The sequence below is a fragment of the Priapulus caudatus genome, unplaced genomic scaffold (assembly GCF_000485595.1).
Source record: "Priapulus caudatus unplaced genomic scaffold, Priapulus_caudatus-5.0.1 Scaffold14, whole genome shotgun sequence".
Lineage (NCBI taxonomy): Eukaryota > Metazoa > Priapulida > Priapulimorpha > Priapulimorphida > Priapulidae > Priapulus > Priapulus caudatus.
In genome coordinates, this window is record NW_014577075.1 from 503,627 (window position 1) to 519,180 (window position 15,554).

At 46.8% G+C, this 15,554-nt stretch overlaps 1 protein-coding gene across 1 annotated transcript in view; it reads right to left on the reverse strand.

Annotated features, from left to right (window-relative positions):
* Positions 1-6,793: 6,793 nt before the first annotated feature.
* LOC106809265 (neuronal acetylcholine receptor subunit alpha-7-like) overlaps positions 6,794-15,554 on the reverse strand; it is a 98,744-nt gene continuing 89,983 nt past the window's right edge. The window contains exons 8-10 of the mRNA XM_014812280.1: positions 14,581-14,667; positions 9,097-9,206; positions 6,794-8,711 (exon numbers count right to left, since the gene is read on the reverse strand). Of these exons, the coding sequence (XP_014667766.1) occupies positions 8,247-8,711; positions 9,097-9,206; positions 14,581-14,667 (662 nt within the window). The 3' untranslated portion in view covers positions 6,794-8,246. The remainder of the gene's footprint in view (positions 8,712-9,096; positions 9,207-14,580; positions 14,668-15,554) is intronic.

Here is a 15,554-nt window from a genome sequence, read left to right on the forward strand (position 1 = left end):
TAAAACACCTACGTTATGCCCTCGCGTCGTTCCCCTTGCCTCCTCCTGTCCCTCGCTCAGAATCCTTCTTTTTCTACCGCCCCAGCTATCTTTCCTGCAGCCTTTCCTTAGTCTCCCATCCCCTCTCTCCCTCAGCAAGCTATATTATTAAGTTTGCCTTAGACGGCACTGTACGCCTAACACGGTGCGCGCGCATGCGCAATATCACCCGAGAGAAATCGTATTTTCCAAAGATTATGCATTTAAAATAAAGAGGAGTTATCCTAGCATAGATTTATATAATAACATATTATCTGTAGACATCATTTAAAAAATAGGAGGAAGACCTTTCATATAAGCTCTCAGCTGCGTATACCAGCCAGTACACAATCTGGCTACGTTAGTGTGTTAGCGCATGCGCAATATCTTACCAGAGGAGTTATATTTGATGATGAATATACATTTAAAATGGTTAGTGGGTATCTCAGCATAGATTTCAATGCATACATGCATGGATAGATGGATGAATGGATGAATGGAGAAAAATGGGTAAATGGATGGATGAATCAATAGGTAGAAGTGTCGGTGGATGGATAGTTGGATAGATAAAAAAAGAAATAGTGGCAGATCGATAGTGTGATACAGGTAGTTTTTGCGTACCTTGCTTCGGTTTTCTCCTTTTTAAAATTCGATATGGAAACCATATGTTTTGGGCGTACGATGACGATAGAGAAATATGCTTTCATCGCTGGTTCATCCATACATGGGAAAGCCTGGCGGGCGTCCACTGCCTCCATCTGACTGCTCGCCACCCACCTCAATCACAGCGTAAAAATAGGGCAAATTAAATCAAACTTATTGCGATGGTGAGAGATTGATAAACAACCCAACTGTCAACTTGACAGACAATAATATAAATTTCCATATAGATTCTCTCCCTCACGCGTGGCTCTAGCACGCTAGCACTCTACTTGTTAACTCAACCGTTATACGAATTATACGGAACGTACGTACAAGCGTACCCCAACCCAATCTTCATAGATCTGTATTCCATGTTAGAAATCGCATAGTTACACTCGCTATGACGCATTGCACGACCCTCTGCGTGCTACACGTGTAACAACACTAGCTCCTTATCTCTCTCCATATCTCCCCACCATTTCTTCACATGTCTACTCGTTAAAATTTGTATGTTTCCTTTGAGCGGCTCATTAGAAGCAACGTGTAGAAATAGAAGTGCGGTTTTTCGTTGGCTTCCTTTTTGTGCAGCCCACCTCTAAGACACTCTCGCACTTACTGCAAACAAAAGCGCGAAACCACACCTGTCCTTGTCGCAAGTTGATTTCATAATTGCATCGTAATACCTTCTCGTTCCTTTTCTTTTCGCGTTGGGTACAACTCAATCGTGACGAAGGCAGAATTAAACTATATAAAACGACACGGTAATCGCTGTATAGCATCTACCGTTGACGCGTTTTTTTTTTTACCTTAAGTGACCTGAACTATTCTTGTATTGCGTCCGGTAGAAGCCTCTTGGCGTTTCCTTCAGAATTCCCGCGAAATCGACGTACAGCTCATAGTCGGTTGCCTCCGTCAGGTTGCCGTCGAGTTTGATGATGAGGAACTCCTGCTCTTTGTCGACGTCGAACGACAGCAGCGCCGGCGGCGTCACCGCTTGCTGTCCCGACGCGATCGTCAGCGTCAGCGTCGTCTCGTTTATCGTCAGGTCGCGCGCGTGCAGCGTGATGTTGGAGCCTGGCTTCGCGCAGGTGAACGACAGTCGCAGCTTGCCGACAAAGCGAAACGTGCCGTCGTTCAGATACGGCTGCAGCTCGATCTCGTAGTTCGTTGGCACGATGTGCGTCGGAAGCCGCGCGGCGACTGCCGACTTCGATTTCCCTTCCGCTCCTCCTTCGGGTTCCGCTTCCGGCTTCCCTTCCGGTTCCGCTTCCGGCTCACCTTCCGGCTTTCCTTCCGGTTTTCCTCGCGGCCCCGGTTCCGGCTTCCCCTTTCCCTGCACGGCGCCGTCGCGCGCGCCGATCCGCGGCTGCTGCCGACCGCCTGCGTCGGATCGCGGGACGGTGTAGGCGACGATGAGACCGACGGCGACGAGCGCGGCGAGGACGAGTAGCGTGACGATGACGATGACGGCTGTTGAGCAGAAGCAGCCGCCTCGGCGACCGCCGAACATGCGCTCGCTCTCCTTGCTGACGGAGAATGCTTCCGAATCCGTGTACATGTCGGCGGTGGCGTGACTGCTAGATTAGTATCTCATATAGGATCGGCTTACGTCTAGCTATAGAGCTATTTCACACTCTCGCTCCCTGCATGTCTCTCACGCGCGCGCGCGCTCTCTCTCTCTCTCTCTCTCTCTCTCTCTCTCTCTCTCTCTCTCTCTCTCTCTCTCGGCCTCCGCTCTCTGTCTCTCGCTCGCTTCTCTGTCTCTCATCTGCCTTCTCTTCCCTCTCGCTCGCTCTCTCCTCTCCGCTCTCTCTCTCTCTTCTTCTCTCCTCTCTCTCTCTCTCTCTTTCTCTGATGTCTCTCAGCTCGGCTCTCTGTCTCTCGCGTCGCTCTCTGTCTCGTCGGCCTCGTTCTCTGTCTCTCTCGCGTTCTCTTCCTCTCTGCTTCTCTCCTATGTTCGCTTGCGTCCCTTTCTCTGCTCACTTCTGTCCGTTGTTCTTCATTACTATTCCGAGATTCTCTGCGCCGTCTGTTTTTTATCGCATTCTCACACAAACACAGACACTACCTTACGATCAACACCATATTGACAAGCTTTTTCACAGCGGGACGAATAGTGTATGCGCAATACAAGAGAGAAACCGGTAAGCTATTCCTCGTGGGCGCGTTGGGGGTGGACCGAGCGCGGAACGGCTGTGTTGAGGGCGACGCAAGCATTCTTTTACCCGTGATCGTTTATGGGGGCATCGCGGCGTCGCATTGAGTTAGACCGATCGTCGACGGAAGATTCGCAGCTAGTGATGGGAGAATATCGGAGAGTTGTGGGCTGCCTCGGTGTGCCATATGGACACTGCAATGCTCCGGGCACGGGCGGTACATGCTCTTCGGGCCATGTAATCGGTCCAGTAAATCTCAGTTAGCCCATCTCAGTTGATCTACGGGGTGTGTCCTCTAGCCCCTTACGCAATACGTTGTCATGTCTTATAAACCCAAGTGAATCATCTCATAGCAATTTTGACGCATGGCCCATAGCGTCTCCCGTGTCGTTTAGGCCGACCACGCTCGATTACTTTCACACAATGGCCACAGCACACGCACACGCGGACACGCACACGCACACGCCTCACACGCGACACGCACCCGCGGCTACGCACACGCGACACGCACACGCACGACTCGCACACGCACACGCACACCGCACACGCACACTGGCACACGCACCGCCACCGTATTGCACGACGCACCACACACACACACACACACAGCACACACACACAGAAACCCACACCACAGCACACACACACACACACCACACCACCACACACACACACACACACACCCACACACACACGCACGCACGTGCACGCACACACGCACACACACATCAGCACTTGCACACACCACACACACCATCACACACATTCTCAAAGCACGTAGGCCACACGCACGCACACACGCACGACCATGCAGGCCACACGCGCTATCGCACACTGAATGCACGCCAGCACTACGCACGCACACATGCAACGCACACATGCACTCAAGCACGCAGTCTACACGGGCAAAAGCTGTTATCAGTTACCACGTCTTCAAGCGCGGTGTTTCTATGGCTCTGCATAAGATTAGCGAATACGTAAGTCGGTGGTGTTATTTCCACCACAGATTGCGCGCTGCAGAGTTATATAGATAAAAAGGACTCTAAGCTGCCACACGCTATATATTATATAGGCCCTTATACAAGAATCAAGACCCATGTGTTTGATATATATTCTATCGCTGCACGTATTTCTATTGCACCCTTCCTCCGCGAATTGTTCGTACTGTGACTGGAATGGCATTAACTATTACTTATTGTGAATATGCCATGAAAAACTATACCGTGTTTCCTGCTATTTAGAAGTTAAGTGTGTTCTAAACAAGAAAAGGATATAAAAAATTGCTTATTAACGTACATCTTTCGCAAATCCACGTTCGACCACGTAGCTCAACGATACCATTTAGCCGTGATATATTTCTTAATCATGATCTATACTTCAAGATATTGGGTCAAAACCTAAATGAAAAAAAGCGGCTCCCCGCTTATCAACACATCCGAACATTGAAATTTATGCAAACACTAATTAATCTTAAAGTAATTCACTTATTTCTACCTAAGTGACAGTGGGCATACGTTTTCCTTTTAGGAAAATCTTATAAATCTCTTAGAACACGCTCCCATATATGCGAACATAATGTCACTGCGTAACACAAATTTATTACCAAACTTTAATTATCAAAGGCGCCTCTCGCCAGTCACAGAATCTCATTATTACTAATCATTATGCGTTGATTTCATCGATTAAATAAAACTAACTGCCGTGCTTGTCTTCAAAAATGGCATCATAATCAATCTGTATGAGCGTTTAACGGCAGGGGTGCCGTAAATTCAGTTTTTCGCAACAAAAATATAAACAACAATAACATCGTTTCTGTATGCCTTTCACCCTGGACTGTTCATTAATCACACTCGGGGGTGAAACACACTCGATGAGCACATGTATTCACTGCGCTTCTGGTCCTGTTTGGCCGCTCTCTGTTAAACATCCTCCGTATATCTCGACTGGACTACTTGACGGGCTCTGACACCCGCCGCCGGTGCCTAATGTACAGATATGTACATTCTCGGCCAGCAAGGTCCGCCTTCATGTTTTACTCGATTATATCCTACACATGAGTCTAGACTAACTAGGACCACCGAAGTGCCCAAACCGCTGTTTATGGTTTTCAACCTTCCCTCGCAGAGATTATTTGACGATAACGGGGGCGGTATGCGCCGCCCCTTGTGCGGGACAACTGACATAAGCACAATCAATCCCTTTCCTCATGCGTGCGTCAAGGTAAACTCTCATCTGCCAAAATACCGCGAGTCAGCCGTTAAGTAAGAGGTTCAGGGTACCGTTTAGTACTATATGATTTTAGGCACATGCGTCTATTAGACAAGCGGTAACTGTGCGCGATATTTGAACCGTTTTCTGCTAATCGTACGGATCGCCGTCACTCGGCGACGGGTGTCTGATGGGAGCGGCCATGCGGGTTGTCTGTAATGGTACGGCCTACCCCACTGGGGCCCGGGTCCCGCTGTTCTGTATCGCGTACGGGTATTCTGTAAGTGCAAGTATCGGAGTCATACACTATTCCTTGCTCCCACCGATTTCGTGCATGACGCTCAGTCCGTTTTGTATGCACGTGTACCCGGTGTAAGGCTCCACCCCTACACACATAGTCTACACATAGGTGTAATTCAGTACTGCCGCCGCCGATGTCCACCGCGATTACAATCTCTATCCCCGTGCGCTCCCCCCCAAACAGCGTTCCGTAGATGGCGCTCTGCGGGCGGGTGGTTCATTCATGTGTTACGAACGTCTTAGATTGATCGTGTGTGTTCATAACATGTTACGCACGTCATGTAGATGCTGTCGGTGTTTAATGTTTACGACGTCTGTAGCGACCCTACGCTGTGTGTGTGTCACATGTTTCACGACGTCCTGTAGATGTTGGTCGTTCACATGTTTACGACGTCGTTAGATGTGTTCGTGTGCTTTCACATGTTTACGGCTGTCCGTCGCTGACCCACTGTGTTGGTGCTTATACACTCGTTCTTTTACCCGACCGTTCTGTAGATGTGTGGTGTTCACATGTTTACGACGACCACCGTCTGTAGCATGCTTGTTCGGAGATCTCGCTCGCCCCTCGTTCTGTTTACATCTTTTACGCAGGCCGCTTCCCGTAGCCATGCGTGCGTGCTTCACATTGTTTTTACGACGTCTGTAGGAATGTGTGGTGCTTCACTATGTTTTACGACGTCTGCTAGATGCTTTGTGGTGTCACAAATTGTTTACGGCCGTCTGGTAGTATGTGTGGTGTTTACATGTTACGGCTGTCCGTAGTATGTGTGGTGTTCAGCATGTTTACGGGCCGTCCGTTCAGATGTGTGGTGTTTTCACATGTTTACGAGCGTCCGTAGTATTGTGTGTGTGTGTCACATGTTTACGACGTCTGTAGATGTTTGGGTTCACATGTTTACGGGCCGTCCGTAGAATGTGTGGTTTTCACATGTTTACGGCGTCCGTAGATGTGTGGTGTTCACATGTTTACGACGTCTGTAGATGTGTGGTGTTCACATGTTTACGGCGTCCGTAGATGTGTGGTGTTCACATGTTTACGACGTCTGTAGATGTGTGGTGTTTACATGTTTACGACGTCTGTAGATGTGTGGTGTTCACATTTTTACGGCGTCTGTAGATGTGTGGTGTTCACATGTTTACGACGTCTGTAGATGTGTGGTGTTCACATGTTTATGACGTCTGTAGATGTGTGGTGTTCACATGTTTACGACGTCTGTAGATGTGTGGTGTTTACATGTTTACGACGTCTATAGGTGTATGGTGTTCATATGATTACGGCGTCTGGGCAAGCGATGACTCATCGTCTCACTGACATATATTTTTCCGTTTGATAGCATAGTGATTGATAATATTCAGGTTTTATGTATTCCGTGCACGTTATCAACGTTTGATCGCGACATTTCGCGTTGGTTGACATTTGTCGCCGTCTCTTATGAACCCGGTTTATATTATAATATAACTAATATATATAAATAATATATACTTTTATATAATTATATATGTAAGTCCAAGATTATTTTCAAGGCAACATGTCACACGAATGCAAAATTGGCTAATCAAACCTCTTAGATATCTACGAAACCATTGCTAGTGCTATGACAAGCATTGCACTTTGTCTAATGCCGTGACAACATGATCAAATGCAGCGTAAAATGATCAGATCGTGTGGAATTTTAATGATACCATATTTAAGTTTCGGCCTTAATGAAACGTATGTGCCGGCGCTCGGTACGGTTTTTTATTCACGCTGAAGGTAGACCGCTGTTATAAGTCACGTTTTCCGATTACTCACAGAGCCCAATGTTAATATTCCTTTTCACTGCAAAATCTGACGAAGATTTACGTTTTTATCGATTTCCGGGGTTATCTGGAATTTCGATCAACAGTTCCCTTAAGTGCGTCTATATCAATATGCGGTATGTCCTTAAGGGTGACTTGCGCCATCGTAAAAACAGTGGAAATGCTTGTTCTCATTACTAAAATCTAATTGGAATTTAAAATCAGGTTAATTAACTTGATCTTGAACTACTGGAAAAGAGAAGAATGTTTAGCTGATGAGTTATATACGCTACGTGTATTACATACATGAGCCGATTTCTAACTCGACTGTAGTACTTATTGGTAAACAGACTATGAAAGCCATAATATTAATGTCCAAGAGTAACACAGTACATTCTTGACATGATACTGTTAATTAAATATTTGATCTTACCTAATCAGTATGGTACATATATAGATTTAAGTTTATACATCATTATATTATTACAAATATAATGATTTGTAGAAATAATTCAAAACAACAGCCTGGCACGTTTGTCAAATATCTTGAGCAAGTTTTTATATTGGATGCAGCCTAACCGTGACGTAGATCTGTTCCCACCGATGCTTGGGCTAGTCTATAGTTCAGATCCTTGGCGCACTGTAAATCCACGCCGTCGGTCGACCAAGTTTCAAACTGCTGAAATGCGACGCGAATTTTTAATGAACTGAAGCCAGAGGCGATGCAAACAAATTCTTTAACTAATTGCTTTGATTTGCGTCTGTTCGCTTCAGTCAGACAGTCTACGTCTCTTGCCCCCGAGGCATCCAGCCATAGCGTCGAGTGCTCCACAGCTATACAGGCGCCTTTATCCAAACTCCACGACAGATGGCGCTCTCGCTCATGGGCTTAATCTATCATCATCATCATCATCATTATTATCTATCATGGTATCTTGAGTGTAGGAAAGGGGCGCTGCATGCAGTTTAGCCTTCCTCATCTTCTGTTTCTAAACCAAGAAGGCAGTCGCGGACACGTGCACTAGGCGCCATCTATCGGAATCAATCGCAAGCATCGACACCGGAGAAGTCGGGGGAGGGGGGAGCGATCTTGAGGGGAGCGCATGTAAATTGCGGTGATCTTCATGGCAACGTGACGCCAGACTAAAGCAGATTCGGCGCACGGACGAGGACGGTGATGATGGCGACGAGCGTGTAAATACTGAAGACGTACAGACACAGTCTATCGACGACCATCGCGAGGAAGTGCCACTCGTTGTTCATATGTCGCTCGTCGTCGTCGCGCTGCATGAAGCGCGTGATCGTACGCAGCTCCTTCAGGATTAGCGACAGCTCGCTCGGAGCGCCCCCGTGCGGCGACGTCTGCGCCACGTGGCCGTCGTCGCAGGCGGATCCGTTCTTGTTGGCGAACATTGACATGCTGTTACCAGCGTGGAAGTCGTCGTCGCAGTCGAGCACGTTGGCGAGCAGGCTGCGGGAGCAGCGCTCCTTCAACTCAATCTCTTTCAATTTCGAGTTGACGACGTTGCGCTGTAGATTCTTCTCCGTGCCCGCCGGCGAGCGCATGCGCAGTAATTTCGGCAGCCATCGTAAGAAGACTATTCTCATCTGGAAAATGCAACGCGAAAGCGCTGTCGTAGGAGGCATCTTAGCAAATAGATGTACAATGATACGGCTTGAGCCCAAAAATGTTACGTGAATACGGTGGATGTGAATAATATAGAATCTTTGATGTTGGCTAAGTTGTGGCTTGACGCACACACGCGCTCGCGCGCCTGCGCAATCACCCACCGATACACATACATACACGCACGCACGCACGCACGCACGAGCATACGCATACAAACCTACTCATACGTACGCATGCACATAACGCACCCGCACGCCCGCACACCCGCGCGAACGAGCGCGCGGTCGAGAGAAAAATCGCAGATGAGTGTTGTCAGTCGCTCGAATGCGAAGCGATCGGTTTTGCAATTCGATTCAAACTTACCCAGTTTGGCATCTGATACGTGTCCGGTGTGCGATGATGCATATTGAGCGAGATGACAGAGAACATCACCGAAAGCGCGCACATCAGCATAATGCAGGCGAAATATTTACCTAGAAAACAGAATGGGCTGTTGTCGTTACATACGCCGATAGTATATGTCCCCAACATTCTAGCGCCGTTAGCCAGGCCCTTCTCAGTATAGTTACATTAGCACTGCGATAATAATTTGTCATCGTATTTGTTTAGCATGAGAGATTGTTTAGCATGACAGCGCTATCGCATTAACTCTAATGGTTCTCGCAAGTCGCCACCTTCACTTCCTATAACGATTATTTAACACGACCACGTTCTATTCAATGCAGATGCTGCTGCTGCGTCAGAAAATCGAGATTTGGAAATTGTTACGTCATATTACATATATTATGCGTTTTAAACGTTTATATATTACGCTATATTTACCCCCACGTGGGTGGCGTATGTATGAGCGCGAGTGTGTGCGTGTGCCCGCGTGTACGTGCGTGTGCATGTGTGTCAGAGAGAAAAGAGAGTGTGTGTGGTGTGTGCGTGTGAATGTGCGTGCGTGTGCGTGTGTGAGCGCGTGTGCTTGGTGAAGGTGCTAGGACGCGCATGTTAACGTTGCCTGGATGCGTCCGATCAATCCGTTTTGCGTGCGGTGCATATTTTCATCACACGCGTGTTATAAAGCTGTTTTCCGCCTTGGGTCCGCAAGACGATACAGCCGACAGGCTTGTCACCGAATGGCTGAAAGAATTATTGAGGCTGCGGAGGGATGGATGGATGGATGGATGGATAGATGAATAGATGGATGGATGGATGGATGGATGGATGGATGGATGGATGGATGGATGGATGGATGGATGGATGGATGGATGATGCGATAGATGATGGATGGATGGATGGCATGGATGTATTGGAATGATGATGGATGGATGGATGGCGCGCTGCTGGATGGATGGGATGATGGATGGATGGATGGATGCGATGATGGATGGTATGGAATGGATGATGGATGGATGGATGATGGATGATGGATGTATGGATGGACTGGATGGACTGTGATTAGATGATGGCGTGGATGGATGGATATGGAAATGGATGAATGGATGGAAGGATGGATGGAAGGATGCGATAGATGGTAGATAGATTAGATGGGAATTAGAATGGATGCAATGGATGGATGGATGGATGATGGATGATGATAGATGGAGATGGATATTAATGATTGGATTGGATGGCATGAGCATGGATGGATGGATGGATGGATGAATGTCTATGGCATGGAATGGATGGTATGGATGGAAATGGAATGAGATGGATGATAGGCATGGTGTGGATGGATGGATGATGGATGATGGCAATTTAATGACATGGATGGATGGATGTATGGATGGGATGGATGGACATGTTGAGGATGGATGGATGGATCGGATGGATGGATATGGTATGGATGGAATGGATGGATGCGATGGATGGAATGGATGGTTCAGCGTAGGAGGAGGATGGATGGATGATGTTGGTATGTCATGATGGAGCAGTCGGTTTGTCTCTCATGGAAAGATGGCACCGGGCATGCGATGGATGGATGGTCATGATGGCCATGGATGGCATGGATGATGGATGAGATGGATGTATGGATGATGGCATGGAATAGGCCATGGAACAAAATGATGGTATGGGAATGGGTGATTTGATGGCGATGGGATAGATGGATGCGATGGGATGGATGGATGGATGGATGGATGGATAGTGGATGGATGCGATGGATGGATGGATGTATGGATGGATGGATGGTATGGATGAAATTGGGATGATAGATGAGCGTGGATGGAGGATGGATGGAATATGGATGGGATGGCATAGATTGGTATGTGATGGCATAGATGGACGGATGGATGGCATGGATGGATGATGGGAGGATGATGGCATGGATGGATGGTCATGGATGCATGGACTGGCATGGCATGGATGGCATTTTGGGGATTTTTTGGAATGGCATGGATGGATAGATGGATGATGATGGCGATGCTATGGTGGATGGTCATGGATGGATGGATGGGATGGATGTGGATGGATGGATGGAGCGAGGTATGCATGTATGGGATGGATGGATGGATGGCGGATAGATGGATAGATAGCCATGGTGTGGATGGATGGATGGATAGATGGCATAGTATGGATGGATAGAGCGTGGATGGATGGATGGATGGAATGGATGAGATCGTGCGATGAATGAATGGATGGATGTGGTTGGAGGATGAAAGATGGATGGATCGATGGAATGGTATGATGGATGGATGGATGATGGTATGATGGATCGAAGTGGATGATGGCATGGATGTCATGGTATGGGATGGATGGATGATGGGATGGGATGGATGGATGGCTTATGGATGGATGATGGATGGATGGATAGATGGGTGGATGGATGGAATTCTGGTTAGGATGAATGGTGGAAGGATGGATGACATGGATAGAATGGATAGTAGGATAGTCATTGGATAGATGGATGTATGTGTATGGATGGATGGATGGATGAATGAATGGATGGATGGATGGATGGATATGGATGGATTTAATGGATGGATCTGATGGCATGGATGGATGGCATGGCATGCATGATGAATGGATAGGATGGATGGATGGATGGATGGATGGATGGATGGATGGATAGATGGGGGATGGCATGGAGGATGCGATGGATGGATGAATGGATGGATGTGGATGGATGGATGGATGGATGGCATGATGGAATGGATGGAATGGTATGGATGGATGGATGGATGGATGATGGATGGATGGCATGGATGGATGCGTAATGGATGTTATGGATGGATGGATGATGGATGAGATGGATGATGATGGATGGTATGGATGGATGGATGGATGGCATGGATGATGGAAATGGATGGATGGATGGATGGATGGATGATGGATGGATGGTCATGGCATGGAATGGATGGATGATGGTGTATGGATGGATGGATGGATGGATGGATGATGGATGGATGATGATGTGAGCATGGCATGGATGGATGGCAGGGATGAATGGATGGATGGATGGATGGATAGATGCGATGGTGATGCGACTGGATGGATGGATGGATGATGGATGGATGGATGATGAATGGATGGATAGATGGGTGTGGAATTGAATGGATGGAGGATGGATGGATGGAGGATAGATTCGAATGGATGGATAGATGGAACGATGGATGGATGATGGAATGGATGGATGGTGGATGGAGATGGATGGATGGATGGATGGACTGGATGGATGGATGCGATGTAGGATGGATGGATGGATGCGTATGGATGATGAATGGATGATGGATGGATGGTATGGATGGATGGATGATGGATGGATGTATGGATGGATGGCATGGTAGGATGGCTGGATGGATGGTAGGATGGATGGGCCATGGATAGATGGAATTAGATGGATGGGGTGGATGGTATGGACTCGGATAGATGGATAGATGGATGGATATGATGGCGGTGCGATGATGGATAGCCATGGATGGATGGAATGGGGATGAATGAGGGATGTGATGGGGGGGTATGGTTGGATGGTCATGAATAGAGGGTAGTGGTATGGATGGCTATGGATGAGGAATGGATGGGATGGATGGCATGATGGATGGTGAGGATGGATGGATGGAGTAGATGGATGGAGTGGGATGGATGCATGGCAATGGATTCAGATGGATGGCATGGAATGGATGGATGATGGGATGGAGGAATTGGATGATCGGATGGATGGAGGGATGGATGGATGGCATGGATGGATATATGATAGGTATGATGATGGATGGATGGATGGATGGATGGATGGATGGATGGAATGGATGGTATGGAATTGGACGCGCACGGAAATGAATGGAGGATGGGATGATTGGATGGTCATGGATGGCAATGGGAATGATGGATTGGATGATGGTATGGATGGATTATGGATGGATGCTGATGGCATGATGGAATGGCAATGGATTGATCCGGATGGATGGATGGATGGATGGATGGATGGATGGATGGATGTGTGAATGTATGTATGAATGAATGCTGGATTAATAAAAGGTTGAAGAAATTGGGATGAATTCACAAATTCTGTCGCACAAAAATTCGCAACATTTGTCTATGGAAGGCTATTGGGTCCTAAAATCGCGTCAAACTAAACAAATTTCAATTACATAATTTTTTGCTAAGTTGGAGAGTGAGTAGGTTGGTGAATGGTTGTGTGAATCAAATAGGTTGTAGGGGGTCAGCGGGTGGGTAGGCGGTTAGGACGGACGGATGTGTATAAACTAGAACGAGACCGTTCTCCAGTTTTTCCGAATTAGTCCAGTGATTCGAAATAGTCGTTTAATATACTATTACTGAACTACATGACTGATGTAAACGCGTTGGTTGACTCTCTGGTTTATGTTCGCCATTACTACAGCTCATTTAACTCATTCGCTCATTCGTTATAATGGCGTTGACCGTAAGGTTATTTACATGAGATTCCTTCTCTTTGCAAATAAGAGTAAACCTATCATGTTTGTAAGTCGCCCCAATAATTAATCGGATAAGTTTTTTGGACAACGTTCCACGTTTATATACGTTTGTATGCCACATCAGTCTTTGTTGAGAACAATGGCTTAGAATCAGTCTAGGTTCGGAGCGTTAATCTACTGCGAAAATAAAAATTACACGATAGCGTTTTCAATGGATTTACGAAGTGATCACTCATATATTTGGAGATAACGAAGATACGTGATGGAATCGTACCACCCAAGCGTATGTGCGTGCACTTGTGAATTATTGTGTTCCTAAGACCCTCCCACATCTCGGCCATGTTGGAATCTTATGTAAATACTCATTACGGCGAGGGACACGAAATTGACATCTGAAGGAAATGGATGGTTTGCACGATTCTAAATGTCAGCGTGCAACAGAGTAAAACTATTAAGCCCATTACACACCATACCACGCATCACTCAGTAGTCAAAATTATATGGCTTCTGTACATAATACAGTGTAAGATTAATCGACGCCGTTCTACCGCCATATGGTATACCAACGATGTGCGCGCCACACTGCGATCGTCGCCGTCATTTTGGGCTTGTTGACATTCCTCTAGATCTGGAATCTGCAGTTCACCTTGCTTTAAGCAGCCTCTCTATATAGTCTGAACGCTTGCGTCGAGCATGCTCAGCGATGTAACGAAGTATAATCGCCAATTGGCATCCACGGCAAGTGCCGTGAGGGTATACACCAGTGGCGCCCGCCGATAGAAGCACTGGAAGCACAGTGCTTCCAGTAAATTTTGGGTTAAAAAATTTTGTTCCTAAATCTTTCTCGCAAGACTCACCAGATTGCTTGCTTTTTATTATCACTGAGGATTTTATCCTTCTGTGCTTCTACTTTCTTAAGACCTGTGGGCGCCAGTGGTATACACTACGAAAAGGTTGCGTGCTACGTTACCTATGAGAGGTACAGCGTCGGACGTGGCCGGCATAGTCTCTGCGACGAGTAGCAGAAATACCATCAGCGAAAGCAATAAGGTGACACCTGCGGAAGTATATATGATCAGAAATAAATAAAAATAATTAGAATTTATTCAAAGTCAACAGTCAGGTATTTATGTTATTAGATCGTGTCGAGCGTTGTATAGTAGCCGATCGTTATGATCTGGCCATGATCCGTGGGACCGAGCATAACACGAAGTAGCTCTAAAACGATAGCCCTTCGCTCTGCCACGGCCCTGTGCCTAGCGAAGGGCTATACAGTTCTAGAGCTAAATACGAACCAAAACACGTCGCGGTATACATCACACGATGTCTATATTCCTTCACAATGACCATCTCGCTATGAACACCGTTCATACGACTAATTAATTTCTAGTCCCCTCGTTTCGCTCGCTCGCGATTCTGCGTATTTAACCCAACCGCTATATCTGGATCGAGCGCCTCTATGTGATGTTGGATTCCCAATGAGAAATATTTTCTTTAGCTTAAATTACGATGTTAGCTCATGCAAGCGCGTTCGATGCGATGGCGCCACTCTAGATATCTAACTTGAATCGCAACTTTGCGATCGCGAGGAAATCTATGAACGATTCTACTTCTGAAATCAAATTTTGACTCCGAAGTAGAAAGTAATAGACGGTCGTATATGTCGTATCTGTCGTGTATGGCATCGGTCGAGGACACATCGAGGGTGTCATTGAAAACGTTTTAACTACAATATTAACGTGGGTTTATACTTTTACTTAAGCACCATAGAGAGCGAAACACACACGCACACTCGCACGCGCACGCACGCACGCACGCACGCACGCACGCACGCACGCACGCACGCACACACACACACACACACACACACACACACACACACACACACACACACACACCATATATATATATATATATATATATATATATATATATATATATATA